We start from the raw sequence: 26,317 nt of genomic DNA, 5'->3' as shown, positions 1-26,317 counted from the left end.
TTCTTTCTCATCTACATTATAGCATAAACAAATATGTTCAAATCAAATGTACTTTCATATTCTCTTTTATTTATCTATATTTATTCCACCCACCCACCCGATTGCTGCCCTCCCACCTTCTTTAATCCCTCCCCCTTTGAGAAGGGGCCCAAAATAAACTTTGTATCCCCTGATAAAATTCCTCTCAAAAGCTCTGGATTTGAAAAAAAACAAACCCTTGGAAATGAGAGGAGAAAAACATTTTATGAACTCTCTTGCTCAGGCCTGAAGGCAGGTCAGGAAATGTCAATGGAATGAAATAGAGAAATGGCTTGCAAATAACTAGCAGCCCAATCCTGAGCTGCCCGGCGGCACCCAGAACAGCTGCCGCCGGATCCTGCACACCCCAGGCTACCGCAGGAGGCACCTCCGGAGAAGGGGACTTTCGTCCCCTTCCCCCGGGTAAGAAAAACAGCCCCGCAATGGGGCTACTCACTTTACCGCCAACCAAAAGGTTGGCAGTAAAGTAAAGGCACTTGTGTAGGGTGCCAAGCCCTCCACTAGTGCCTTTTGATCCTGCGGAGCAGAGCTCCGTGGGCCTGCCTCCCTCCCTCCCTCCCCCCGGCATGCCTCCAGCCCACCCCCCTCCCTGCATCACGCCTCTGTGTCACGCCTCCCCCCGCCCTCTCTCCACCCCTGCCGGCCTCCCCCCTCCCCAGAATGCCTCCTCCCCGCCCCCACCCCCGCCCCTGCTTACCATGCTGTGGCTCGGCGGTCCATGAGACCGCCGAGCCACAGAGGCTGGGCAACCGGCCGGCGCTGGGCTAGCATGGGTGGGAGGTCAGCGGAGAGGCTCGCAAACGTGCCTTACAGCACATTTGCGACAGTGGCATGAAGCAGTGCCGCTGAGCACAGGATTGGGCTCTAAGAAGGGTTTTTTTAAGTATCTCATTGTTCCAATTGAAATTGCTTTTTTAAAATTATGATCCAATTATGTACACATCTTCAATATAGAGGTGCAATTTTAAATAGAGGCCATCTGTAATTTCATTTGTTTCAGCTACACCTATTTTGATGGCAAACACCAGATTTGATTAGCAGTCACTGGAGTGAGAGAGGCTAATACCAGAAAGAGTTAGGACCAAGATGGAAAATGCTTTGTTTTGTTTTGTGATTATCTATAGTTTTAAGCAAATGTATTTGAACTGAACTTAAATTCATCCCTGAGATGTCACACTGCTTAATTTTAGAAAAATCTTATAGGCTTGACTCCAGTATTGCAGAGTTTAGTGAAATAAATAGAAGGAATTTTTCCTAATTATAAACATGGCCCAAATTTAGTCTATCAGATTTAGCTTTTCTCATCAGGATTCGTAGGTAGAAATGAAAAAGGTTTTGGGCATTTCGGAGTGATTAATTTGCTGCAGTTTCTCCATGAGTGTGCCTATTGGCTGTAACCTCTTCTTCAAGCGAAGTTCCATATGCCTAGCCTTTGAGGATCTCAAATCACTTTATAGCACTATTGAGCTGGTCTTACAGCATCCCTATCAAGTAAAACTGCACAACTTGGAACGCACCAAGCTGAATGCAAACAAATAGAAAGAATGGTGGCCTGCCAGTGGTTTGATGAACCTGCCTTCCTTCCCTCCCTGCAAAAAATAAGAGTGTTGTTATTAAGCACCTGGTCAATGGCCTTTGTTTCAATTTCTGGGTCACAGGTTATGCAGGAATCCTGTAAAGCAAGATAAACACTGGCTTGTCTTAAAACCAAAACAGTTTATTCTTTTGGTGAACACCATCATCTGAGTCTCCTTGATGACCCTTTAATCTTAGACACTACATTCTATTCTCATCCTTACTTACAAATTAATACATTTTACAAACTGAAAAATATATTTATGCTAAAGGGGCCCAGTACAGAATATGGAACAGGAAAAGCTTTTCATAGGCAAATAACCAGTTTTGTTTTTGCAGGCAAGAGAAGCGGAGCTGAATGACCAATATGAGGGAATGTGCGAATCAACTTACAGTGAAGCAGAATCCACCACTGTGGAGGTACTGGACCTGCCTCTTCCTAGTTACTTTCGTTCCCGGAGCCACAGCTACCTCCGAGCCATCCAAGCAGGCTGTTCCCAGGAAGAGGACACAGTCTCTGTTAGGTCCATCTCTCCACCGCTGGCCAACAGCATCAGTGGCAGCCTGACACTTCCCAGCAACAGTAAGTCGTTCCATAGAGGGGTGGGAGTAACAAGGCAATTGTTGACAAGAGTGTGATGAGCATTGTGCAGAGAATTTTGAACACAACAGGAAATTTCCAGATCATCTTTGCCCCAAAGATGTAGTAACTGAACTCTGGACTGGATTTTGCTTACTGAAATGGTGTTTAGGTCTTTTTCACATTTCCCTAAACACTGACCTGTATGTTTGGATCCTGTTTCATTTTTTGTATTGCTACTGGTTCAGTAATCACCTGGAAGTGCTCTCTGTGTGTCTGTGTGCATGCACACATAGATAAGTACATGTATACAGTGGCTGCTCTTCATCTGCAGATTCAAATCCATGGGTGTGGCCCAACAGGACTCCAGACATGACCAGATGTGCCTTTCCAACACCTCTGAACATGATCAGAAGGTGCTTCCTATCACATCCAGAGGTCCTATTGGACCAAACTAGCAGATTCCATTATCTGTGGGTTTCAGTATCTGTGGGGGGTCCAAGAATGGCTTCCCCACGGATACCAAGATCTAACCTGTATTCTCTGTGTGCAAAGTAGATGACATAACTCATTAAAAAAACCAGGATATGTTGTAGTAAAAACTATATATGGATATTTACTTGCAATAAATGCTGTTGAATACAGTGGAACTTACTTATGAGTAAACACGCATATCTAGGTTTTGCAGTTGCAATCTTAAGCCTGTTTACCAAGATATGTAAGATTGGCTGTAAATCCATTTGATTTCAGTGGGAAAGTTTAGCAGGTTCTTAATTATTTATCTGAAATCAGTAAGACCTGAGCATTGTTTGGATCACACCTATTCTTTTATCTGAAATTATTTGACCTGCAGTAAGTATAACCACACTGATACTGTAGCTACAATCCACCTAAATCATTGAAATTTTTATATAACATATGGAACTGCCTTGTAATGAAGGCCAAATTACATTTTACTATACTGGAGCCATTTGCGCGAATCTGGTTCTGCTCCAGTCAGGTATAAATCTGAAGATGGGAATGTCTGATGTTTAGAGCAAAAGGAGTATGAAGGTAAGGAAGATAAGCCTTCTCCCTACCTAAGATTCCTATAATCTCTCTTCCCAGGTACATTTCTTCCAAGGGTTTACTTCCAGCATCAGAACCCAGCTGGGGGGAAAGTGACATTGGAGAGACTGCAAGGAAATAAATAGCAGGGGAAGAGTTAAGAAACCCTTACCGCATGCTGCTTTAGCTCTAAAAGTTGAATTGCCTCCCACAGCTCAGATAGTTTATGTGATCAGGAGCGACCCGGGATTAAACAGACAGATTTGCTATTGTGACATATCATTTGGACTGAGTGAGATCATTGCTCCATCTGGCCTAGTATGTTCTACTTGGACTGACAGCATCTCTCCAGGAAATCCATCAAAAACCTTTTCCAGCCCTGCTTCCAGAGATGTTAGGGTCCCAACTGATCCCCTCTATACACACGTTTGAAAGCATGTGCTCTGCCACTAAGGTATAGAGCCCTGCACTTCTCTCATAGCATGCAGCCCTCTGAGCTTTCTCACCACTGCACCACCCTGCAGCTGCTCAAACACAGAGTGAAAACCTACTGCTGCAGTTCCAACATCAAATTTGGCATGCATGTGACATTTAAAAAAGTAATTCTGTGAGTGGATGCATGAAGAAAAGTAACATTAGAATGCATTATTTGTGTTTTATTTGTATAATGCTGATGGTAAAGGCCTAAATTTCAGATGATATTTCTGGCTTGATTTGGGTCAAGAATGAGATATCCTTCTCACCCAAAACAAGGGTAGCATTCTCCTTTTTTTCCCCTCTATGTGGCATTACAAGCCACTTGAAAATATATGGCAAAGAAAGTTTGCTATTCCAAACAGAAAGGAAAGCCCAGTTGTGCATGTAGCTAAATAGAACTGGCTATACTCTACTGAAGTATTGTCTGTTCAGGCATTTTGTGAGTGCCAATCAGTAGTGATTCTGAATCTCCTCTTTCATTGTCTTTTTTATCAACAAGAGGTGGTTTCCAACAAGAGGGAAACCTGGAAGATTGGAACCTGGAAGATTGTGTGGCTGACAGATTCCTTGGAGGTCTAATCAAATTTTCTTGGATAACGAAGCTTATGCTGATCCATACTTTTAAATATTCACGAAACAGCTGGCTGAATACATGACCAAGATGTCTCACTTTCCACTCTTAATCCTCTTAGTGAGAGCAGAAGATTCTTCTTTTCTCTAAGGACAGGGTGGAATCACACCCATAGCAAGCCAGGAGCCCAATCTAGGTCTCACTTTCCCTTCCCTTGCCACAATTAGGAATGTTTTCTCTCTGATTTCATTTGGAGCACTAGCCCCAAGTTCTAAAGCGCTTCTCTCAATATCGCATCCTAAATGCACAGAAAGATTGTACTTTGGTTTGGTAAATGAAAATCCAGTCCACTTAGGGTTGAAAGGCTGAAACATGGCTAAGCGACTTCATGCTGAAGGGCAGTTACTAATTATTTCCTTAAAGATGACAAGTTTTTGAGGTCCCTTTTGAGTTATCCTTGGTTCATTACTTTGATATCATTTCAAATTAGTTGTCTATGGTAGAATCTTTATTTTTTTTCAAAATGACAAAGTATTTAGAACTCAAAAGCATGCCCACTCTGTGCATTGGGGTTTACCCCCAAGGAAGTATGTACTGGATTTTTGTCCAGGGTTGTAATTTTACACATACTTCCTTGGCAGTACCCCTCAGTGGGGCTTCAAATGCTGCCGTACTTTAGGGTCGTTGTGGCATTACTTTTCTGTTATTAATTGCAAGCAGAACTCGAGAGGGAGATTCCACCCCTAATTTAATACTATATTAACTAGCCATACCCTTTCCTTTATCATGCCCAAGATCCTTCCATAATAGATACTTACAAGTCAATTCCTTTCAGCAAAGGTCCCTGACAATTTCAAATGAAATTTTATTGCTTGTGTTTTCAGCCCATTTTATTGCTTCCTGTTGTTGTAAGTTGAGGGATTAATGCATAATTGTCCTTTGAATAGCTGTCTATTGTTTCATGTCAGTTTCCTTTCCCATAGAGTGGTGCAAGTCTTCAGTAAGAGATACAGTGGCGTCACTAGGATTCATGTCAGCCAGTGTGGGAGGCCTGCACGTCACCCTGTGCAGTGGGCGGGGCAACGCCCCAGGTGGTGGGTATGGTGATATACCATCGACCCACCCCCACTGGTTTTTTGGCTGTACCTTTTGTTAGAACACAGATATTTCAATGTGCTTTGTTTCATTGCATTCTGCATGAAATTATACATTGATTGATATATAACATGCTGGTCTTATTCCTCCAAATTCTGATTTTAGTGATTTTGAAAACTTGTAGAGTCTCTCACACACACACACACCCCGGGGCAACTTACTAATACCTTATTGCAGCAGTTCTCAAACTTTTAGCACTGGGACCCATTTTTTAGAATGACAATCTGTCCAGGACCCATTGGAAGTGATGTCATGGCCAGAAGTGACATCATCAAGCAAATTAAAATAAATACTTATAAATAATTAAATTAAAATAAAAGAAATAATTAAATAAGGGGGAGCCAGTCCTGTTCCACCAAGTGAATCTACTTTGAAGTGAATCCTATTGTGGTCAATGGGGCTTACTCTCAGGAAAGTGTGAGTAGGATTGCAGCCTGTGAACCCACTCCTATGCATGTCTACTCAGAAGTAAGTTCCATAGTGGTCAATGGAGCTTACTCTGTAGTCTGCCTGCAATAACACCCCCCCCCCCCCAAAAAGAATCTGTGAGATTTCCAGTCCTCGAAGTGCCCAGTTTAAAGTTCTTCTATTTCAGGCATATCAATACAAAGATGCACCTAGGTTTGCAAGTGCAAAATAGAAAACTTCCCCTTACTAGCTGAAACCTCTTTTTGGTCCTTTTTAGTGGGGGGGGGGGGGACTGCCTTCTGGAGCAGTTCCATCAGATCAGGACCATTCTAGTGTTCTCACATTCCCCTTTGCCTGGTCTGACCACCAGCCAAGGCTCATCTGCCTACTTGCGAGTAAACGTGTGAGGCTGCTTTGCTTTCCATAGCACACAATAGGGCAGCTGGGAGGCAGGCACCTCCTTCCTGGGTGTTTTTTGGGGCTGCATTCATTGGATCAGGACCATTCTGACATTTTTGGAGTCCTCTCAGCCTGCCCTTTCCGATGAACTAAGGTAAGTTAGCCTACTCACAAGTAAACGCAGGCACGTGGCTTCGTTTCAATAAGGCTGGAAGGGAGGGAGGGAACGCCTTCTCGTGTTTTGGGGGGCTGCATTCATTGGATCGGGACTGTTCTGGTGTTGTTGGATTCCTCTCAGCCTGCCCTTTCCAACGGACTATGGCAAGTGCACCTACTCGCGAGTAAACACGTGATACAGCTCACTTTCACTTTCCATAGGGATCCATTCATTTTTTCTTTCCTTCTTTTGGCCATAACTTTTGAACAAAAGGAGCTATTTCAATTCTGTTTTTTGCATTGTACTCTGCTGGACATTCCGTATCCAGCAGTGTATGGCATGATGCGGTAGCTCCTAAAGCCGCAATGTTAGCACGTCTTCGCCCCAGGGCACGTCACCACCACCCCCGGCGCGTCACCCGGTGCAGTCTGCACCCCCCGCACCCTCCTAGCAACGCCACTGGAGAGATATCCTCTTTTAGGCCCAAATCCTAACCCACTTTCCAGCACTGGCATAGCTGTACCAATGGGACAAGTGCTGCATCCTGCAGTTAGTAGGCACTCACGGAGCCCTCCTCAAAGTAAGGGAATGTTTCCTTACCTAGGAGTTGCATTGCCCTTATGTTAATGCTGGAAAGTGGGTTAGGATTGTGCCCTTATTCTTTTTCTTCTTAATAGTGAAATAGTGCTATAAAAAAATTAAAGACCTGGCTCCCTGCAGGAATACAAAGTGATGTGGGGCAATTCACAAAGAGACTGATCAAGGTGCAATTACTAATCTTTCAGCTGGGATCAACTGAAGTAATAAAACAGGCTGAACTTGCAAAGAGAATGTTTTAACTGAACACACAGGAGCCCTGAAAACCCTTGATAATGTTTTGTCTGTCCATACTGGACAGATTGAAGCTGCAATTGTAATTTTGTAAGTCAGAAAAGGAACACAGAAAAATCTAGAAAACAAATATTTGAAATGACATCATGTAGATACCCTGTGAAAATTGAGTAAATAAAGAATGCAGTTCCAGAGAAAAGGGCTAGTGTGGAAGCCCACTTCCTTCAGAAGGATCAAATTGTTAATTACATTTTTCCTATTCAACCATAAGTGGCACGAACTTTCCGTGGCTCAAAGTGGTGTACAACATCATAAAACATAATTTAAAATACTAAAAACTATATAAAATACAATTAGTAATGTAATAACAGATACTTTAAAGCAGCAATATCATGAGCAGGTAAAAGTAAAAACAATAAAAGTAGCATTAAAACTCATAAACAGTGACTAAAAAAGTTCAGCTAGGGAATTATCCCTCCTCAAAGGCAAAATCTAAGCAAGAGATGTTTTTAAACCCCGCTAGAAACTGTATGAAGAGGGAACTGTCTTGAGATATTGTGGAAGCTCATTCTATAGATGTGGTGACACAACAAAGAAGGCCTGCAACTTATCGCCAGCCTCAGATTGTGGTGGTATCCTAAGTAGGGCCCTACCTGATGATCTTGGGGAATGGGCAGGATTATATGGAAGAAAGCAGTCCTCCAGATGTCCTGGTTCTATGTTGTATGGTCCTTTAACAGTAATTACCAACACTTTGTATTGGACTTGGAATTGAATGGGCAGCAGCATGGCAGAATCAAACTGCTGAGCCCTGGTGACCACATCAGCCATCACATTTTGCACAAACGGCAACTTCTGAGCCATCTTCAAGGCCATATAGTATGTGTTACAGTAGTCTAGATGATATGTCACTAGGGAATGAACCACCATAGCCAGGTCTACTTGACTCAGGTATGATTGCATCCAGCGCACTAGCGATAGCTGGGCAAAGGCTCCCCCATCTACCCAACCATTCAAGAACAGCTGCAGATCCAGGAGGACTCCCAGGTTGCACACCTGGTCTGTCAGATGGAAGTGCTACCCCATCCAGAGCAAGTTGAGGATCTAATACATCATGCATCATGGACTTCCAGATTAGAAGGACCTCTGCCTTGTCCATATTTAATTTCAGTTTATCCAGGCCCACCTGCTTTAAGACACCACTCCAGAACTCCAACAGCCTCCTTGGAAGCTGATGAAAAGGATAGAAGTGGGTGTCATCTAAGCATTGGTGACGTATCACATAAAATCTCCAGATGACCTTCCCCAGTGGTTTCATGTGGAAGTTAAATAGCTTAGGGGATAGGATGGATCCCTGTAGCACCCCACAAGTCAGCAACCAGGGTACTGAACGGGTATCTCCCACCTGGTTTCTGGTAAGCCAAGAAGGAGCAGAACCACAGCAACCAGTGCATCCCATTTCAATCAACTGTCTAGAAAGATACCATACAGAGGTGTAGAAAGCTGCTAAGAGATCCAGCAGGACCAATAGGGATGCACGGTCTAGTCCTTGGCACAGGTCACCAATTAAGGCAACCAAGGCTGCCTCCATCTCAAAACCTATCCTGAAGCCAGATTGAAAAGGAGCCCAGATCTGTTTCTTCCAAAATTCCCTGGAGCTAAGAAACCACCACTTGCACAAGAAACAGCACTTGTTTAGTTCAATCTTATCACTATCTGAATGTCCCCAAGTAATTTGGATAAATTGAGTCCTCCTGTACTCAAAGGATGTTTAGTCCTTTAGGTACTTCTATGGGGTGGCATTTTGCCCACAGCTCCCAACGGTTTCTGTGTAACTAGACAGTTTGACCTGAAAGATTTTCTTCCTACATGTGTAGTATAGTTGTAATTGTCTTTGGGTGACCCTAAAGCACTCAGATGACTGCATTATAATTGCAGAGTGTGTTGTGATATTGCACAATGCACAGACATCAGCTCAGACCGCAATCAGCGTGGGATTTGTGGCTTTTAGAGATTTGTGGATTGTCTCAAGGAAAATAAATTACACTTGGCTGTGTGATGTAAGGTCTTCTTCTCTTAAGACACACTATTTCTGCTCTTCCCCTTTAAAAGGAAAAGAGTTTAAATAGCATTGGCCAACAATATTGGCTGCCAGTACCCAGACAGACCAGCATGACTATTTAATAAATGCTGTACTGGATTAAAGTGCTTATAGATTGTGATTATAGTGCATTTACAGTACTTTTGTCCAACTCCTATGAGGTCTGAATGCTTTTTTAAAGAACTGAGGTTTTCACCTTTTCCAGACAGTTTCAACACCTTTAAGTACTGAATAAGAGGCACAGCAGGTGCAGATTTTATGAGAGTAATCTTCCTGGCCATACAATCCAAAGAGTTTTAGCACACTGTACTTGCTGTTTCACTGCTCCCCTTGCCTGCTGTCCTTTCCTTCTACCAGACAGAATTCTAGTTTTACCAAGCAGAAGGGGTGAAGGGAATCATGGAAGCATTTGGTGGGAGACATAACAGGTGCATAATGCTATCAAATTTTTAAAGACATGGGCACTGCCTCTGGACAAAGACCTGCTAGTTTTACATACATGCATCCTCATTGACAAGAGGGTCCTGTGTCCATGAACATTTGGACTGAATTGTGGGTATTAGGAGAAGGAGGGCAGAACAAATGGAATAATATATTAACTTCAGCAACAGGTCATGGGTTTGCTTGCCCAGGGTATTTTTATGAAGGTCTGACACCTTTTTGTTTCCAATTTTGAACCTTGTTTAAACAATGCAGAAAGTGGAAGAGATTCATTTTTTAAAACTCTGTACTTTGGAATCTAATTGAAGAAACAAATCCTGCAGTTCTTCACTCCTCCTTGAACTTTTGATTCTTGTTGGATTTCCCATTTGTTCATTTCAGTTCCGTCTTTCATTTGTCTTTCTTGGCTTTGAATCTTTAGGATCGTGAGTGGCCAAAATTTGACAACCATCAGAAGGAGCCATTCAGTGCTCCATTTCTGCCTGAATATTCAGGTTTGGATTCCACTTTATCGCTCAGGTTTGATAGCCAGAAATATAGTGCCTGCCCTTGACTTGTTTTACCCTTCTTAAACAAAATAGTTGTTTAATATGTCCTAAACAAAATCTTCACACATCATCTTGTACAGTACTGTATAAGGTCCTTATGCTGCAAAAGGGCAAAACAAAAATCCCAAATCCTGTGAAATGTGGTCATATAATTGATATAACATCTGCTGGCAACTGCTTTCAAAACTGAAGATTCTCCTGCTAACGTTTCCATGTTGAAGGGGAAAAAACTGCTTGAATATTTTGTTTTACCTTCCATTTTTAAGAACAAAGATATCTTTATGCTTGAAATGGGGGATTCTGGCAAAATTGTTAAACTGAAGAAGATACAGCAAGTGGAAAACAGTGAATTCCTCATAACAGAGTGCTCTAGGCATCCCCTCTAAGCCCAATGTATTTACAGTATTATCGTTGTGCACATGTAACCAGAAATGCTACTGAGCACCAGGAATACATTTTAAGTGCAAGCAGTGCCATGGTATCTGCAAGGGATTCATTCCCAGAGGCTCGATTTAAGAAAAAAAGCCATAGGTTAAAAAAACCCTGAAAACCTTCAAAGGTGACCAGTCACCATCTCTGCTCCGGTCACCTCTGGAGGCTCTTCTGAGACCTATGGAAGCCTCTGTGGTCCGCAGAAAGCCTTCTAAGACCATTGGGAGGCTTTAGAAGGTTACTTCCAGTTTTGCATCAAAACCAAAGTAATATTTAAAGGCCTTCTAAGGTCTTGGAAGCACTTGGGGAACATTATGTTTTGTCGATGGCATTATATTTTGATGCAAAACTGAAAGTGATCTTATAAGGCCTTCCAGATGCCTTAGAGGGCTTTCAGCTCGCAGAGGCTTCCACGGGTCACAGAAGAGTCTCTGGAGATGACCAGCGCACCAGCTCTAGTCTCCTTTGGAGGCTTCAGGTTGGGCTAAATCTAGCTCAGTATAGATCCAAGGGACTCACATTGAGCCAGATCGGCAGATACAAAATCTGTAGGCTCAACCTGTATAGTGTAACAAAGAAATTAACCACTAGCATTGTTTTTATGTCCATATAGAGTGCATAATGTGAGATGGGGAGACCAGCTACATTGGTCTGGAAGAAGAATGAGATTAGGGCTGCAATTCTATACACACAGACCTGGGAGTAAGCCCAATCGACTGTAATGGAACTTACTTCTGAGTAGTCACAAATAGGCTTGGACAGGCAATGTACTAGATTAACAAAAATCAGCAACTGGCAGCCCCAAATCCAAATTCAGCCTCCTTAGGGGATACCATCTGGCTTCCTTGTTGCCATGTTACAATATAGACCTGTGCCTGTTTACTCAGAAGGAAGGCATACTATGTTCATTGGGGCTTACTTCCAAGTAAGCTTGCACTGGATTGCAGCCTCAGAGGCAAGAGCATCTGTTTGGAGGGGCTGATGAAGTCATGAGACTTGCCAGTAGTCCACTTTGGGGAGGGGGAGCACTTTGGCCTGCTTCCCCTTATTACCGGAGGTGTATGATGTCGTTGGATCGCAAACAGATGTGTTGTAGCACATGAAACTCAGTGCTGGAATTTCACAGCCAGAGTGCCATTTCAGGGATGGAGAGCTCAGCAGCTGTGCATGAGAACCAAAAGTGCCGCAGAAAGACCCATTTCTAATTGTATCAGCCAGCACTGACCCCACTTTACTTCCCATGGCTGTAATAATTATTTTTTCCTCTAAGATTTTTCTTCTTCTTTTTAACCTAGATTCCATCTTCCAGAAATAGCTTTGCTCTGGAAATAGGCTAGGGATTACACAGTTTGCATGTGGGTTTGTGAACAACCATACACTGTGAAACTGTTTCTTTTAATTCTCTCCCCAATATTTGTGTGGGGGAAGATGAGTAAAAGTGTGTTGTATAATGTATATTGGTTAGTATAAAGAAGAACTAATTATGACTGTGCACACCTGAGAGTAATATGTAAGGAAAACATCTGGAAGTGAAAAGTTCTACAAGTGTCTCATAGAACATTAATTGCAAAAAATTATATTTGTAAAAATGGGATTTGGTGTCAGCCTGCCTAGGTGAACTGCCTTGAGTCTGTAAGACTCTCACTTATTGTGAGAGTTGGTGAGAAAGGCAGTATAGAAATACTGAATAATGATTATGATGATGATGTATTTGATATTCATGTTCTCTGTGTGCACACACATAAATACATAAATCCTCTAGTCCAAGGCATTAGAGTATATAGGGCCAGCTCAGCGCCTGAAACCACATGTAAAATCCTCTTCCTTTTTACCTGGTGATATGCCAGCCTTTGCTCATTCCACTTTCTGGATTGGAAAAGAAAGAGGGGGACAGAGTAGAAGAGGAAGTGTGGAACAGAGAAGAGTGGTGTGCTAGAGTGTCTTCCATGCTCCAGCCTACCACTCTGCTCTCCTCCACACTTTCTCTACTGCTCTTTCTCCCCCTTTTCTAATTCAGGGAATAGGAGGAGGAGCTATAGAGGCGAGTAACCAAACTAAGGTGGGTGCCTCCTCACCAACCTGCTACCTGAGTGAGCCATTTTAATTGGACTCATGGATGGGCTAGCCTTTATTGTAATCAGACTGTAGACAGACAACAGTTTCCTTACATCCATGTCAATGAAACCAAGGCAGAATTGTACTTTGCTAGTGCAAGTTCAGCTTGCATACAGATAGGCAGCACTCTATATATGAAGCCTTCTTTTGTAATATAACTTGAATATTTATATGTGTTGGCTATATCCATTCATTGCTTTGCCTTGTGTCCTGGGGTCTGTTTGTGCCTCGGAGATGTGTGGCAGCCTGGAAAATTACTGCCACCCTTGTCCCAGATCACAGTAGCTGTGCTTATGGCCCCCATATACATGTTCACATAGGAACTACCCTTAAGTGTGATCCAACTCATGTACTTCCCACTGTGAGAAACAGAGTATGTGCTGTAAGTCCAGTCATTAAGTTACTGGTGACCTTGGCCATTCCTTTTAGCTATACTTTCCACCTTTGAAATGGGACCCATAAAGGCCCGACTCATGGAGTTGTTATGAGGATGTGTTAGATAAGTAAAGTGATGAGTGAGATTGTAAAACTGTTTGTATACACTCAAATACCTGTGTAACTGATGAACAGAAAAAAGTAACTATGCATATACATGTGGGAGATTTCATGTATACATATCAATTACATTTATACAATATTGATCCAGTCATTCAAATGTTACATCTCTAAAAGCTGAGGCTGGTTTTTAAAAAAATCACATACCAAAAAGATGGTTTGCTATTTTACATTTTGCTGTTCGATCTTTTAAGAATGGTATTTAGAATATATTATTTATTTCAAAACTCTCATACTGCACCCTTCCACCCTTGTGGAAGGAGTGGGCTGAAAATCACTAAATAGAGGCTTGGGTAGAGTGGTGTCATCCTTCCTGAGGGTGACACCCAGTGTGGCCTACACCACCCACACCACCCGTCACTGATATCAGTTAAAAGTAAAGTAAAAAACACAATAAAAGAACTAGAAAAAGTGCAAATAAACATAACAATAAAGTGAGCAACGCCAAAACACTATTTAATGGTAAGACTCAACTGAAATGTCTTAAGGCCCTGAAGACCAATAGCAAGGGGCGATCCTGAGCTCTTAGGGGACAGTTCCAGAGGCCAGGTGTCACCACAGAAAAGGTCCTGTCATATGTCACCTCCAACTGAACATCTGAAGATGGCAGTGCCCACAGCAGGGCCACCCAGGGTGATCCCTCAGGTTCATGTGAGGAAAGGTGGTCCTCCAGGTCCAAAACCACTTAGAGCTTTATAGGTCATCATAAGCACTTTGCATTGTGCCAGGAAGTGTACAGGCAGTCAATGCAGATGAAATAATGCCAGTGTATCATGGTCACAACTCCAAGCCCCATAACTAACTGAAGTTTCTGAACAGTCTTCAGAGGCAGCTTCACGTAGAGGACATTACCGTCATACAATCTAGACATTACCAATGCATGGATAACTGTAGCAAGGGCCAGGAATGGACACTGTTGGTAAACCGGCCGAAGCTGGGTAAAAGTGCTCCTGGCCACAGTCGAATGATTTTGGCAACCACAAGGGTTAGGCAGACCTTTAAAACTGTGTTGCTTTATTCTCATTCTGGCATGCATATCAGCTGTGTTTTAGCAATCACTTGGACTTGTGTCTGAGTTTTGCTATGCAACAATCACATTCTCTTTCTGGTCTCCGTCTCCAGCCTGTGCTGCCTTCTGACCATCTGGCCACCTTATGTTGCTCAGTCGATCTGTTGCATTACCCTTGAGCTGCCAAATAACTTCCAAGTAGCTGGATGTCTGCAACTGCTATAGATTGGTCACAGGAGCTGACATCGACAGTAATCCCAGGTTTTGCTGCAATTTGGAAGAGCACATTGTTTCATTCTGGGCTGCCTGTTTGTTATTCATTCAACTGGCCATGAAAAGCCACAACGTTGGAGGCAGGTGAACATATTCCAAATAGGAGCAGGGTTTCTGTGGTGCAGTGGTTGGACACTGGAAATGTTGGAAGTGGAGGAAGGTGCAATAGCACTGGTCAACCATCCTGCACCTAGGGGGCAGGGGCAATACAGCTACTGAGATGGGATGCAAGCAGATGGGATGCAAGCATTTCCTCTTATTTTTCTAGTAAGGCTCTCTCTGGTATATTCTTCCTTCCTCCTTCCCAGAGTTCCCTTCCTATAACAAGAGTTCCCTATAGCAAGTGTGTTGGACCTCTCCGCCCCCCCCCCTTGCAAGTATGGAGTTCTCATATATAGGTATACAAATATTTATATTTTCATATATTATTATTTTTTAAAAATTTATATACCGCTTTTCAACCAAACAAGCTCACAAAGTGGTTCACAGAGAAAAATCAACTAACTAAATAGTTAGTTCATTTAGTTCGTACATAGTTCTTATCATAAATTCTCATAAGTAGGTCCTTTCTGCAGAGTGGTGTCACTAGGATTTGAATTAACTGATGCAGGAGGCCAGCTCATCACCCCCTTGATGTACCTCCTCCCGTGCAATGCCCTGGGCGGTGGACATGGTGATAGTCCATTACCCTGCCCCCCACTGGGTTTTGGCTATAACTTGTGATAGAATAGAGATATTTCAACACAGTTTGTTTCGTTAAATTCTGCACGAAATCACACATCGAATTCTATATAACCTGATGGTATTACCTGAAAATAGCAAGATTTAAAAAATTTTGTCCAGTAGTGGTGTCAACCCCTCCATGTGTGTTACCCGGTGCAGCCCACACACCCCTGCACCTTCCTAGCAACACCACTGTTTCTGCATGACTACAGAACTTGAAGTGATCTTCACATAAGTCTCCCAAAGCCCAGCTGTATATAAACCAGTCAGGTCCACAGGAAAGACTTGGATTCAAATCTCCACCTTGCTTCAGTTTGCTTGATGATCCTGGGCCAGTCACACAATCTCTCAGCTTCACCTGTCTTACAGAATTGTCGTGAGAAAAGGGTGGGCCAGATGTTGCCTTAAACAACTTTGGGGAAGGAGAGTGGGATAAACATTGAATAAATATAAGGCTGCTCTAAAGCAGACTAAATTTCCATGGATGCAGCTTTGGCCGCCACAGTGACAAAGTGCTGCCTGCTGAACTGTGCCTCCCCCAGAACTCTCGGGGCACACCTGTGTAGAGTGGGGGAAACTAAATGCAATCATTTGACATATGCAATCCCTATGAGTTACATGTATCATGAGGTGAACCTGCACTGGTCTGCTGCCTCACAAGGTATGATGATAGGGATTTTAATGGTGCTGCAGGCCAGCAGGTGTGGGTGCATCCCTCTTCCGTTCAGCTTTACATCTTCTTTTTCAGGTGCTCTCCCATGCTACTGGAATGGCAAAACATGGTCAGACAGAGAAACATTCCCATTTAGGCTTGTGTTTAAAGAGATATAAGCCCTATCTTTTTTTTTTTTTTCCTTATTGTGGTCAGCCTACACAGCAAACAGGCCCCATGTTGCTGTCCCTATAAATCAGAAAAATTTTGCCTCTGGAACCAAAGCAAATAGCAGAATCCAGAATTGGTCGCTTGGGCTGCGATCCTTACCTGGGAATAAGTGGAAATGAATTAAATGGGATTTACTTCTGAGGAGACATGCCTAGGATTGCATGGTTAATTATCTGGCTGTACTCAACATTCATATTTTGTCCCTTATTCTCTGCTATGATCCCTGAAATTGGTTGGTTGGTCTCTCATATAGCAACATTGCTTTATAAACAGTTCAAAAACCAAAATGTGCTTTGTGATGTTTCACAATGTACATTCATCCCAGCAAATGCATGGAAGCAGCTGTGAGCAGGGCCAACCCAAGATCTCCCAGTGCCTGTGGCCAGTAGACAAATACTGTTCCTTTTAGTCCTGGTGATGTGTCCACCTTTCTTCCTCTCACTCCCAGGATTGGAAAAGGAAGAGGGCACTAGAGTGGAGGAGGGTATGTGGTAGAGAGGACACAACTCCTCTCCTCCACACTCCCCCTTCCAGGCCATTCCCTCCCCCCATTTTTTCTCAGGATGAGGAGAAAGAGAAGCAGAGGAGGCAAGTGGCTGGACAGCGATGGGCCCTCCCCATCAATCTGCTCCCTGAGGCAACCAGCTCAGTTGGCCTCATGGATGGGCCAGCCCTGGTTCTGAGTTCAAATCACAAGAATTGCTCATGCTGGATATCCTCTCTGAGCAGGCACTGTGGGTGCATAACCACGTATGCTCACTTGCTTTCCAGACAGTTGTTATATGGAACAATAATTGTACAGTTGTTACTCAGTTGTTGCAGGGGATCCCAGTGCTTAGGAACTGGTTAGGCATGTTTATGTTGGAAACTGAAGGAGAAATGTGATTATTTTTTCTCTTCTGGGTAGCACATCCATTGCAGTTTGGAGCGCCACGTACACTTTGGTTGCAAGAGAGTCACAAGCATGCATTGGCTAGTGTCTGTGTGTATCACTGATGATGATTGGCACACATTCCCCCCCCCCCTTCATGGCCATATCATATAACTCATTGGTTTTCAAACTGGGGCATCACAACGCCCCAGCCTGAAGACCCTGACCTCTTCCCCCATAAGGGGTGTGGGCAGGGGGCAAGGCAGCAATTCAATCCCCAGCTTCAGGGACTTGACTGGACATACCAGAGCTTCCTGCAGCCTCCCAGGGATATGGGAAGCGTTTGCAGGGCTCCCCAAGCTTCTAAAAGTGAAAGTGGAGCAATTGCACTCAACGTTTGGTTTCACTTCGCTTTCACTTTTGGAAACGTCCAGGAGGCTGCAGAAGGCTCTAGTAAGTCCAACCAAGCCCCTGCAGCCCCGAGTGATGCGATCCTGGGGATTGCATCGCTGCCTCCCTCCGCCCCACCAAGACTTACTGTTCAAACGCTTCCTGAGAGTTTAAAAACCGCTGCTTTAAGGGTTTTTAGAAATTACTAGCTAATACTTCCAACTACACCACTGCAGCAGGAATTCTCTTTTAAAATGGGAGTGAGTACAAAGCTGGAACATGACAGCAAGACTACCCTTCTTGCTCACAGCAATCTGCTCCCTTTCATATATTGTTTCCCCTCTTCTCAGGCACATGAAGGCCTTTGTAGAACCCCCTCCCAAAGCAAACAGACAATCCTGCTACTGTACATCAATCTCCTCTACAGCAAAGTTCTCCCCCCCCCCTTCCTTATCTGAGGGCACATTGTTGTGCAACTTATGTCAAAGGTATAATCTGATTGTTGCTGTTATCTGGAAGTAACTATTCCTATTCCTTTAACCTTATATACTGGTTCATTTCATTGGTCCCATCTTGCTCTGTCTTTTTATCTCATTCTAGTGACTTTAAATCCAGCCTCTCTAAATACTAGTAAATTGCACTCTTATGTTGGGATTAGAACTGTGTACATTGGAAGCCCTTCACGAAAATGTCTGGCATTTTTCTGATTACTGCAGTTGGATGATTAGGAGTCTACCCTGGAAAACAGAAAGCCTTAGATTGGGAGCAGTGATTCTCAAACGTTTTCGACTGGCAGCTCCCTTGACCTATTGGGCCATTGGCCATGGCTTCCTTTTAGGGCTATACATTGTATACGGTGGCAGGTTTTTCGCAAGGATTCCACGTCTCCCCTGGCTGGTTTCCATGGCTCTCCAGGCAGCCCCGGCTCACAGTTTGGGAACCATTGCATGACCCAGATTTGTATTAACTGCTCACGATCCAAATATACATTTTAAAAGATATATATTTACACAAATTTTCATTCCAGTAATTCATTATTTTATGAAGATAGGAAAATGTAGAATATATGGAGATTTTGCTTTATCTGCATCTATTATAGTAGATATGGTTTTCCAACTTTGTAGCTTTCTTCTTTGTATTCAATAGTGGTCACTGTAACCCAGAGGATAAGAGATACAAAGTAGGTTATGCAATTTGTTTTACTATACCCAGTGATGTAGGTATTTCACAAAACTCAGGCACAATCTCTGATCATTGAATTCTACCTAGAAAATCCTGTGAAGCTTAAATCGGTGCACACTCCTACACAATCTAAGTTGGTCTAATAAAGATCACTTTATCGCCTTAGTATCTTTCTTCTCCACTCATTCTCATGAGTCATTGCTTGCTGGTTGCTTCTCACGCTCCGCAGCTGTTTATATATTGATTATAGTGGGTTGTCACCCACAGACACGCACCAAGAAACTCTCACTTTCATTCCAATGCATACCTTCCCACACCCTGATGCTAAAAGAGCACTACAGCTGCTCAAGGCACCACTCCAGAATCCAGAACCTAAGTGTATTATATTTGGGGCAGGTGGGAATGTTGCACTATAGTGAAACCACAGCTACTGTGAAAAAAGTATCTGATCATTACAGTGTCTAAATATGGGGGGCCTAAACATAAAATCTAACCACCCAAGGCAGCAGTTAAAAATTGCAGGAACTAATTATTATCCTGCAAATTTGCATGAAGATGCATTCTTTCAGAAGGGGTGTTATGAGCTTGCTTTCTGACAGACATCGGAACAACTGCTACCTGTGGCAAATACAATGCGAGAAGCTATATTGGTTATGAGTATGGAATTAGAAAAATAAGACTGTTTTAGACATTTTTTTATTTGGGCATTGATATGCCACCTTTCTACCTGCTGAGAAGCCCTCAAGGCAGGTTAAAACACTGTTCCTTCTCTTCCTCCTCTGCAGTTTCTGCTTCTTGGGGGGGTGGGGGGGAATGGGTACAGTTCATCTTAGAAAGCACAGCAAGTGAAAGAGGCAATAGTGGATTCTACCCAGAGTTCATTTCACCCATATACCATTATCAGGAGGAGGAGAATGTGTATTTAACCAGCAAGACTTCATCTCTGCAGGTTTTTCTCTCAGAAGGTTTTCTGTTTGTTTTGTTTTTAACTGCTTGGAATACTCTATTTTAGATAATCCTATTTTCATGCATTTTCATTGTGCCTCTGAGCTGACTCTCACTTTGGTGGCACTGTAGCAAGTTCTACCCATGTTGTGCGATATTATGTCTCCAGAATGGTGGAGCTACTGCCAGGGGACCATGGCTACATTGAATTGGTGGTTTGCAAGGCCTAGTTCAGAGAAGTGGGAGAAGGCAGCAGAAAGACTCCACGCACATTTTTATTAAAGTCATAATGAAGCCTACATCAGACAGGGTGCAAGCAACCCACTCTGTATTAATTATTGAAACTCAGAATAGTTGTTACCATCTGTAAAAAGCAGAAAATAACTATTCTGAGTATTTGCACAACCAAAAACAACAAAGAGTACTCCACCACCCTTCCTAAGATTGCATAGTACAATATGCCTTCCCCTGTGTGTGTGTGTGTGTGTGTTCGTGTTCTAGTCTATACTGATAAAAGGATTGTTGGAGCCATACCAAGGTCTCTTACCTGTCTATTTAATTTTTTAAAACTTGATCGGATTGATGAATGTATAATACTGCCACTTATGGAATCTAGACAAAAGCCAAGGAGCAAATTAGTGCTTACTTTGGGGGAGAAAGACCAGGTAGTCTGTCCACTGCATTCTGATATCCCTTAAAAGCCAATCCTTGGGTGCCTCTGCCGAGCAGTAGCATAATCAGGGGTCATAAATAAATCACAGCATTAACTGGCCATTTTGAATAGCAAGCAATATGCATATGCTTCCTGTCTGACCCAGCTCAGAGAACAAAGTTACCTGCCAGGCCACAAAGCCCACTTTATTACTGTCAACAAAGCTGGAAATGCCATTTCCACATGTACTGGGACACTCCATTTGACTCTGTTGGTCAGCCATATTTATACATTAAATCAGGTTAATTGCAACCTCTACTACCAGAAAGAGGACTGAATCAATTTAAATTAAAATACTGTAGTGCAAACCTATAAGAGGTGCAAAAGTATTTCTTCGTAGGTCAATGCTCTTATAGTGTCCCAGTCAGTTTCACATATCAACAAGCTTTTCATAGAAGGAAAGACTACAAGACAAATTAAAATGACAAGAGTTTAGAATAGGCATTACTTATAGAAGATGCTTATTTCAGCAAAGCAACCGATTTTTAAAAAATGAGCATGTATATACATGTCAACCAGTCAATTACCAAAAAATCAAACAGAATCAACCATAATGTAGGACCATCAAGGAACCTTCATTAGTTTTAATCACTTAGCAAAATAGTAATCTAATGCATCTTTAAATAAAGCTACCAGACCATGGATACCATGGACCATGGTACATATTATCAGATCAAGGAGTTTTTAGACAAATTTTTAGAACCAAATGTTTATAAAAAATATAGAATGCCTCCCCCAAATAGGGTGAAGAAATCACAAATGAATCACTTGTTTAAAAAAAACAAAAACTTTAATACACTGATGTATTAAAACATCTTGATGTTGCTACAGTGCAGTGAAACAAGTGTTTGTAGTTCACTCTTAGTTTTGAAAATTACTAAACAAGCTGTTATGCTACAAAATGTCTCTACTCTTATTTTAATGTGCTTTCTAGCTCTACGTATAAAAACACATATACTGTAACTTTAGTTGTATATAAAGATCCTTATATGAAACCTGCGACGCAAAATACGCTGATAGCCCAAACATTACTAGCTAAATTTCTCCTATATAAACTTTATCTAATTCAAAATCCTTCCCCCCCCCCATTATAGCATTCATTATTTTAAAATTAATTCTTATTGCTTTTCCCCAAGAAGCTTTTTGATGTTCAGATTACATGACAATGTTATCACATAGTCATATAGACAATATGTCCTGGGCCCTTTTTTGACTTTCTGCTGTAAAGCAGGTTTTGTCACTTTATCTTTCCGTTCTCATGCTTGCTGAGATTTTAAGTATGTAGACAGTGAGATAATATCTAAGAGAACTAAATGAAGCCATTTACAAAAGCAGTTCTATCACCTGCTGGAAACAAGTCAGAGGAAGGCTGTGCCTTCATGCCCTGCTTGATGTCTGTTCAAAAAGAAAAGTAGGAACAGGTGGACTTTGGTCTCACCAGAATATGTTCATGGTCTATCCTTGGGTCCCTTACTGCAAATTCCCTTCAATCATCCTTCCAACATATTCATCTCTCTCTTCTGACTGAGGGTAGATTCAGATGACTGAGTGAAACATATATGCCCTGATTAAGATGCTATGAAATGGAAGTGATTACATAGTGAAAGCTCTGACTAGTTAGAGACACATGGTGAAACTATAGCTCACTGCCTCCTAACAGTAAAAGCAGCTTCAAATAGTTTTCAAGAAGATGGCCAGTCTTGCTACTTGTCAGTGACATGTCAGATCATAAAATTACCACCAAGATCATTACATCAAAAGAGGTGTCTGAAATTGGTCCCAAGGTAGTCAAAATGACTGCAAAACTTGAATGCAATGGAACTCAGTTCTTTTAAAGTTCATCTCTATTTACACAGCATGAAGAAAAACTTAGGGCCCAATTCTATCCAACTTTCCGGGCAATGCAGCCCGGATGAAAGGGAACAAATGTTCCCTTACCTTGAGGTGGTCTCTGTGACTGCCTCCCCACCAAAGGATGCAGCTCACATACCACTGAGACCACTGCACCGTCCCTGGAAAATTGGATAGGGTTGGGCCCTTAAACTCTTCCACTTACAATGTAACCTCATAAACTTAGTACAATTCAGGGCTCAATCTATCCAACTTTCCAGAGCTGATGCAGCCATGCCAGTGGGGTGTGCACAGCATTCTGCGGTGGGGGACAGGCACAGTCGCCTCCTCAGGGTAAAAGAAAGTTGTTCCCTAACCTTGCAGCTGCATCAGCCCTGGAAATTTGAATAGGATTGAGCCCTCAATGACATAAGAGGAAAAAAAAAGTTTTCTCTTTCTTTTACATTTTTACAGACACCAACATAACATACAGATTTTTTTTTTTTTACACGATATTCAAACATTAAGTAAAAAGTTAATCAAGCTATTGAACACAAAGTGCCTGATTTTGAACCTGGTACCACTTTGCGCTCAGGTTCAGTTTCAAGGCAACCAAGAGATTGGTTGGGGTTTTTTTGGAGGGGGGAGGGTTCAGGTTTGGATTCACTGAAAGATCCTCTGAACTGGTGTTTGAGTTGGGGGTTCCAGTTCAGCAGGACTCTCCCAGTTAATCTCCTCTAGACTCCTGGGGCGGCGACGACAAAAATTAGCATCCAGAACTGATACTGGGACATTTAAAGCAGGCGTCTTCTCTATCTGGATGAGACGGACACAGGGTTGGGAAACTGTGCAACGTAGTGGCGTAGCGAGAGGTGGGGGCAAAGCACTAAGTTCTGCAGGGAGCCTCACCCCAGTGTGCAAGGGGCCCCTCCCTTTCGGAGCCATTCCGGGCGGGGGGAGCAAAACGGAGGCGAATGCCCGGAATGGCTCCGAAAGGGAGGGTCCCCTTGCACACCGGGGCGAGGCTCCCTGCAAAACTTAGTGCTTTGCCCCCCCCAGCTACGCCACTGGAAATCTGTGCAATGAAATGCGCCCCTCGCTTGGAGCCAGAGGTATTTGGGGAGCCTTGTGTGTGTGTGTGTGTGGGGGGGGTGTCTTTCTTCCTCGCCATCTGCTGCTGCCGGTGCCCCCTCCACGTACCGCCCCCGTTGGCCATCTGCCTGCGATTGCAGAGCCCTCCCTCTTGCAAGGCAGCCTTCCCGCAAGCCTGCGCCACGGGGGTGCCAATGCTGTGCCCCCTGGTACCTGCCGGCTTTCCACTGGCGGCCCCCTCCTTCTCCTCCTCTTTTGTCGCCGCCGCCGCCAGGCAAGGCTGGGCTCTCCTCTACACGCCCCCAGCAGCAGAGGGCGAGGAGCGCGTAGTGAGCATGTGCGGGATACTAGCTGGAACTGGTTTGGCCGCGCTGCGCGAAGGCGGAGGGCGCTTGCGAGCTGGAGAGGCTCAGTCTGCCCGCCCGCCCTTCCTTCTTCCCTCCCTGGCTTGGCGGAGGGGCTCGGTGCCGCGCAGAGCCGGCCCTCCCCTTCCCTCCCACTGGCAGCGGGGCCAAGGCTTCCTCCCCCGCGGAGCGCAGCCGCCTTCTCCAGCCAGCCAGCTCTGCCCGTGCGCTCTTGCGCGCCGCCCGGGAGCGTCCTCTTCGGCTGCCCCTCTCCAGCCGCAGCCCCGGGGAAGGTGGGCGTGGAGAACCAGGGCTTGCACCCAGATGCTCCTCCCCTTGGAAGAGCGGAGCAGGAGCGGATGGGGCTGGCGGAGTGAGGGAGGAGGGTGAGTGTGTTGCTGCTGCTGGTGCCGCCGCTGCCTGCGCGGAGGGAGGCTCGGTTACTTTGTGTCTTTGCAGCCCCGGGTGGATCGTCCTGGGCAGAGGCTGCCGCTGGTCCTCGCCCGCCCGGATCTCCCAGAGGCAGGCCCGGCTCTGCCTCTCCGGCCCATCCATCCATCCATCACCCACCCACCCTCCTTTCTTCCTCGTCCAGGAGCTGTTTGTCTCCTCCACGCGCAGGGTGGACCCGGCTCTGCCTGCCCGCCTGTCCGCTCTGGATTCCTCCTGCCGGGCGCCAGGAAGAGCCTCCTGCCTCTCCATCTCTCTCCCCCTCTCTTCCCTCTCTCTCCAGCCCCCCCCCTTGTGTCTATCATGGCTTTGTGTCTGGAGCTCTTTCAACAATGTGAGTGTTACAGAATTCTGGGGGTTGCTTTTTATGGGGGGGGTCCCGATGGCATGCAAACTGGGGGTGGCTGCGCAAGGTTGTGCTTCTCATCCTGGCGGCTGTGATTGTGTCTCGGTTTGTCCGGCTCAGCTGTCATTTGAATGCGTTTCTGGTGCACACAGCCTGTGTGCCTTTCAGTGCGGGGGGGGGGGGGATTCCCATTTCCTGTTGCGAGCGAATTGCTTTCGGGATGCCCTGAGTAACGGCCCAATCCTATCCACACTTTCCTGGAAGTAAGCCCCATTGACTCTGATGGGACTTACTTCTGAGTAGACATGAATAGGGTTGGGCGGGTACGATGAGCGGCTTGCTGGGTGAAGGAGGCTGCGATCCTATACGCATTTTCCTGGGAGTAAGAACCATTGGATGAAATGGGACTTACTTCTGAGTAGCCACGCATAAGATTGCACCCTTATGGACCAATCCTATTCAAATTTCCAGCTCCAATGTAACCACAGTGCGGCCTTGTGATAAGGGAACACAAGTTCTCATACCTTAAGAAGACCCCAGTGACTGCCCCTCCACTACAGGATGTGGCACACACCCCACTGGCACAACTGCACCAGCACTGGAAAATTGGATAGGATTGGGCCCTTAGCTTTCTACTGCTCCCCCCCCCCATCCTTGCCAATCCTAAACCCAGAGCTTGAAAGTGGTTTGCATCCGTCGTTTGGGCACCCAAGTCCCCTTCTCCTCAGTGCATGGCTCTGCACTTGATACAGATGGTTGTCTCTTTAACTATGATATATTTATCGATTGTATTATCGCCTCCAGCATTTCAGATCATGACAGGAAATGATATCATTTTATTTTTTCTATATTTATACTGTGCCCTGCTTAAATGTGAGCCTTGTGTGCATTTGCCTTTCACTCGAGTAATGAAATGACACAGATTGGCAGTTAATCAGCTAGGCTTTCCTTAATGTCACTGGTGTTTATGACTTCCGTGACTTTCGAAATTTTGACAATCTGCTTCACACGTGTTTGGGCTAGCTTTAAAAAGAAAAACTTGCCATTAGCGTGCATAGTCAGAATTTAGATGTATCCTTTCAGGGTGGCTGCCAAAGGCTACCAGAAAATTTGGAAGGTTTTCTTACTTTTATTAAAAATGCTACTTACTTAGGCTGCAATCCTATCCACACTTTCATGGGAGTGAGCTTCATGGACTCCATGGGACTTACAGCCCAATCCTAGGCATGTCTACTCAGAAGTAAGTCCCATTACGGTCCATGGGTCTTACTCCCAGGTAAATGTGGTTAGGATTGCAATCTAAATTGCTTTCACTTCACACACTACAAAACAGAGGAAAAGATGGCATGAAAGGACACCATTTCTCCCTTGCAGGATTAAAGAAAGCTGGCTGGGAGTGAAATCAGTAAGATTCTGCTAATTAAGATTGCTAGGCAACTCTAATGAAGAACATTAGAAGAAAAAGCAGTTGTGTGGTGCAAACCAATTTCCAACAGGAAAAGGACTTTCCAGTACAGTGTCTTTTCAAAAGGTTAACTGAAGTATAAAATTTTCCTTTAAGTGTATCATCCTGACTCTGTAAAGTCAGTGACTGCTTTTAAAAATTGACAGTAGGATGACATTTGTGAACACATGTAGTCTGAGAGGTGGATATGAGCAAAATGCCCACAGCTCTGCCACCCTGAGGAATCTGGATGTGAAATTTCTACTCCTTCTTCCCCCTCCCCCAGCTGCCAACATTCACACAAATATTTTCCACCCTGTCAGCCTTACTCATGAAAAATTCTCTGGGGATACATGTGATCCTAAAATTAAACTGTCTGCCCTGTCATCTGT

General features: G+C 44.0%; 1 protein-coding gene and 1 long non-coding RNA gene across 4 annotated transcripts in view; one reads left to right on the top strand and one right to left on the bottom strand.

The window, feature by feature from the left end:
- LOC136647352 (uncharacterized) overlaps positions 1–23,863 on the bottom strand; it is a 36,439-nt gene extending 12,576 nt beyond the window's left edge. Inside the window, exon 1 of the long non-coding RNA XR_010794279.1 lies at positions 23,555–23,863. This is a non-coding gene — a long non-coding RNA (uncharacterized lncRNA). The remainder of the gene's footprint in view (positions 1–23,554) is intronic.
- The window catches only part of DLGAP4 (DLG associated protein 4), a 124,820-nt gene that overhangs the window by 37,776 nt on the left and 60,727 nt on the right, over positions 1–26,317 (top strand). Inside the window, exons 5-6 of one of the 3 annotated variants that reach the window (XM_066622829.1) lie at positions 1,954–2,197; positions 12,431–12,433. In XM_066622829.1, the coding sequence (XP_066478926.1) occupies positions 1,954–2,197; positions 12,431–12,433 (247 nt within the window). Of the gene's footprint in view, positions 1–1,953; positions 2,198–12,430; positions 12,434–24,086; positions 24,470–26,317 lie in introns of those variants that run through there. The other 2 variants (XM_066622828.1, XM_066622830.1) reach the window with 2 other exon arrangements.

Source organism: Tiliqua scincoides, chromosome 4, assembly GCF_035046505.1.
Source record: "Tiliqua scincoides isolate rTilSci1 chromosome 4, rTilSci1.hap2, whole genome shotgun sequence".
NCBI classification, from domain to species: Eukaryota; Metazoa; Chordata; class Lepidosauria; order Squamata; family Scincidae; genus Tiliqua; species Tiliqua scincoides.
Note: the sequence above shows the minus strand (reverse complement) of the source record. Positions and strands in the feature narration are given on the sequence as shown.